The sequence below is a fragment of the Neopelma chrysocephalum genome, unplaced genomic scaffold (assembly GCF_003984885.1).
Source record: "Neopelma chrysocephalum unplaced genomic scaffold, ASM398488v2 Primary Assembly neopelma1_71051, whole genome shotgun sequence".
Classification (NCBI taxonomy): Eukaryota; Metazoa; Chordata; class Aves; order Passeriformes; family Pipridae; genus Neopelma; species Neopelma chrysocephalum.
Window position 1 is genome coordinate 1 of NW_020908617.1, and position 3,058 is coordinate 3,058.

The following is a 3,058-nucleotide window of genomic DNA, read 5'->3' on the forward strand; positions in this document are numbered from 1 at the left end:
ATATGGATGAGGAGCCTTGCTAAAGGCAGCTGGTGGAACTTGGTACCATTTTCATCTGATTTCTGATATGTCCTTTCCCACCAGGAACTAAACCGGTCGTTCCATTTGTTTGTAAGTGCATTTGCTGTTGCACTGTACGTCTTTCCTGAGCTGGAAAACTGGGTTAAGGTGGTGCAATGTCTTCTCTCCCATCACCATCTGTCTCTAAGAAACCAGTTTTTGTGCCTATTACATTAGTTTTGATGGATGCGTGTCTTTGAAGAAAGGAGTGTGGACAGTAGTTACAGATTTTGGCTTATAAGAGCCTTGGTATTTTACTAAGCACTCCAGGAGGTGGGTCAGTGCAGTGGAGGTAGTTGCAAGAGCAAATAGCTTGGATTTCCCACCATTGGTGTCTCCAGTGGTTTAACACTGAAGAACTTTCAAATGGAATTTATGGAGAAGGCAAAGGTTCTTGAACTTCTAATTGTTTTTCCCTTTTTTATAGTTTTGGTTAAAGGGAGCACTGTCACCCTGGGAAAACTCCTGGAATTCAGGGCCCATCGTGACACTGCAGGTGTCACACATGGAACAAAAGGAACTCTGGGACACTGTGGAAAGTCATGGAACCAAGGGACCACTGTGACATTGAGGGGGCTGATGGAATCAGGAGTCCATTGGGACAATGTAGGATGTCATGAAATCAAAGGAATTCTGGGACACTGTTGAATCTCCTGGAACCAAGGGTTCCTGCTGACATGCGTGTCCTCCTGGAACCAAGGGAGCCCTGAGATATTTCTGAACCTCCCAGAATCCAGGGGCCATTGGGACCCTGCAGAACCTCCTGGATTCAAGTGGTCCTTGTGAAACTGCAGGATCTCCTGGAACCCAAGGATTCCTGGAGCACTGCAGAGCTCATGGAACCAAGGGGCCACTGTCCCACTGCAGCTCCTTCTGAAGCACAAGGGACCCTGGGACAATGGGAAATCTCTGAGAATCCAAAGGGCATTTGGGGACTGCAGGGCCTCATGGAACTAAAAGAACCTTTGGAGACTGTGGAAGCTCATGGAATCCAGGGGCCACTGGGACATGTGGGGCCTCCTGGAAGCAAAGGAACCCTGAGAATTTTTGGTGGGAACAAGTTAAGGCAGTAGCAGCTGCATTCAGTTAATCAGGATCAACAAGGAGTGTTTTGGCCTTGACTGGTGTTTTCCATCCAGGGAGTGCTGTTTGCCAAAGTGGAAACCACTTGGAATGCTCTGCATGGCAGCCTGTGTTTTTCTCTGGTGGCTGAACACAGCCAGTACATGAGGGGAGGGGAATGTGTGGGATCAGGGCACTGCTTTGGGGCCATGCTGGGAATTCCAGTGGACTAAAAGACAAACCTCAGGTGCTGTTTCCAAAGGAACCCCAATGAAAGGGGGATGTCGGAAACATTGCAGACAAGTCCTGCAATGGAACTCTGTGTGTGCAGCCTCATTTTCTCCTTCAGCACCAACAGGAGAGGGGGCAAAAAGGGGGGATTGGGACCCCAAAACTTTTGGGGGAGGGGAATTAGGAATTGAGGGGACAATGGGAAAGTGGGAGGAACAGGGAGAAGGGTGGAAAAGGGAGGGTGGTCTGGCAGGTCCAGCAGTCCCATGGGGGTTGGGAAAGGGGTGTGGCCCCCCTGAGCTCCCAACTTCCTGTGGGGTGCTGGGGGCTGCTGGGGGCTGCTGGATCCAATCTCAGCCTTGCATTATGCCAACACTTTCAGTTTAGAGGAATTACAGAGGTGTGACTGAATCACTTTGGTCCCCCAGCTTTTAATGATGGCAAATCAGATCTATTGATAGAAATGAGTTATTTAGGGTTCCAAATGATCAGACAAAAGATCTTCATCAGAATTATTTACTGCACAATACAAACACTAAAACTACCAGGAGTACAGGATAAGATAGGACAGTGCTCTACACTAAAGCAATTGTTGAAGCAATTCTACTCAAGCTGGCACAAAAGCAATAATTGTTAATTACAGATGGATGGAACTCCCCCAGACCAACGCTCCTGGGGTGATCTCTGCTCTCAACCTCCAGGACTGACCTTGGGGGGGTCTCCAGCCAAGGCAGGAATCTCCACACACACCCCCAAGAAGGGTTCTGTTGGAAGAAGCTGCCCCTGTGAAAGGGGACTGGCCCTTTGTGGTCGAAAGGGATGGACTGACAGTCACTGGACTCCAGGGGTTGCCTCACCATCAGGGGCTTCATTCGGGGTGGAAGCAGCGGCCAAAGCTCTTCCCGCAGTCAGGGCATTTTTAGGGCTTCCCTTACTGGTGGGTCCGTTGGTGTGAGGTCAAGTTACTGCTCTGGGCAAAGCTCTTCCCACACTCCCCACACTTGTAGGGCCTCTCCCCGGTGTGGATTCGCTGGTGCCTGATGAGGTGGGAGTTCAGTTTGAAGCCCTTCCCGCAGTCGGTGCAGCGGAAGGGCCTCTCATCCGTGTGTGTCCGCTCATGTAAGAGGAGATTGGAGCTGGTCTGAAACCTCTTCCCACATTCCAAACATTTGTAGAGCCGTTCCCCAGTGTGGATGCGCTGGTGGGTGCGGAGGTAGGTCCTCTGGCTAAAGCTCTTCCCACATTCCCTACACGGGTAGGGCCGTTCCCCAGTGTGGATGTGCTGGTGTCGGATAAGGGTGGAGTTCTGGCTGAAGCTCTTCCCACATTCCCTACACGGGAAGAGCCGTTCCCCGGTGTGAATTCGCTTGTGGGTGTGGAGATTGGAGCTGCTATTGAAGCTCTTCCCACAATTCCTACACGTGTAGGGCCGTTCCCCAGTGTGGATGAGCTGGTGGGTGAGGAGATTGAAGCTCTTCCTGAAGCTCTTCCCACATTCCAAGCACCTGAAGGGCTTCTCCCTGCTGGGAGGCTGCTCAGGGACCACCAGCTCAGAGCTCTGCCTCAAGCTCTGGCCGCCTTCCCGGCACAGGCTGGGTCTTTCCTCCTCAGAGCACCCTGGGCTGGCTTTGGAGCCCCTCCTGTGGGGGGATCTCCGGCCCTTTTCCTCCCCGCTGCCTTCCTGCACCGTGGAGCCCTTCAAAAC

General features: G+C 51.9%; 1 protein-coding gene across 1 annotated transcript; it reads right to left on the bottom strand.

Moving 5' to 3' along the window:
- Positions 1–2,284: 2,284 nt before the first annotated feature.
- On the bottom strand, positions 2,285–2,950 carry LOC113979310 (zinc finger protein 239-like; the record flags this gene model as incomplete). Its single annotated transcript, XM_027706742.1, has 1 exon — positions 2,285–2,950. A coding segment is annotated over one exon (666 nt), but the record flags the coding sequence as incomplete, so codon positions are not given.
- Between the last annotated feature and the right edge of the window lie 108 nt (positions 2,951–3,058).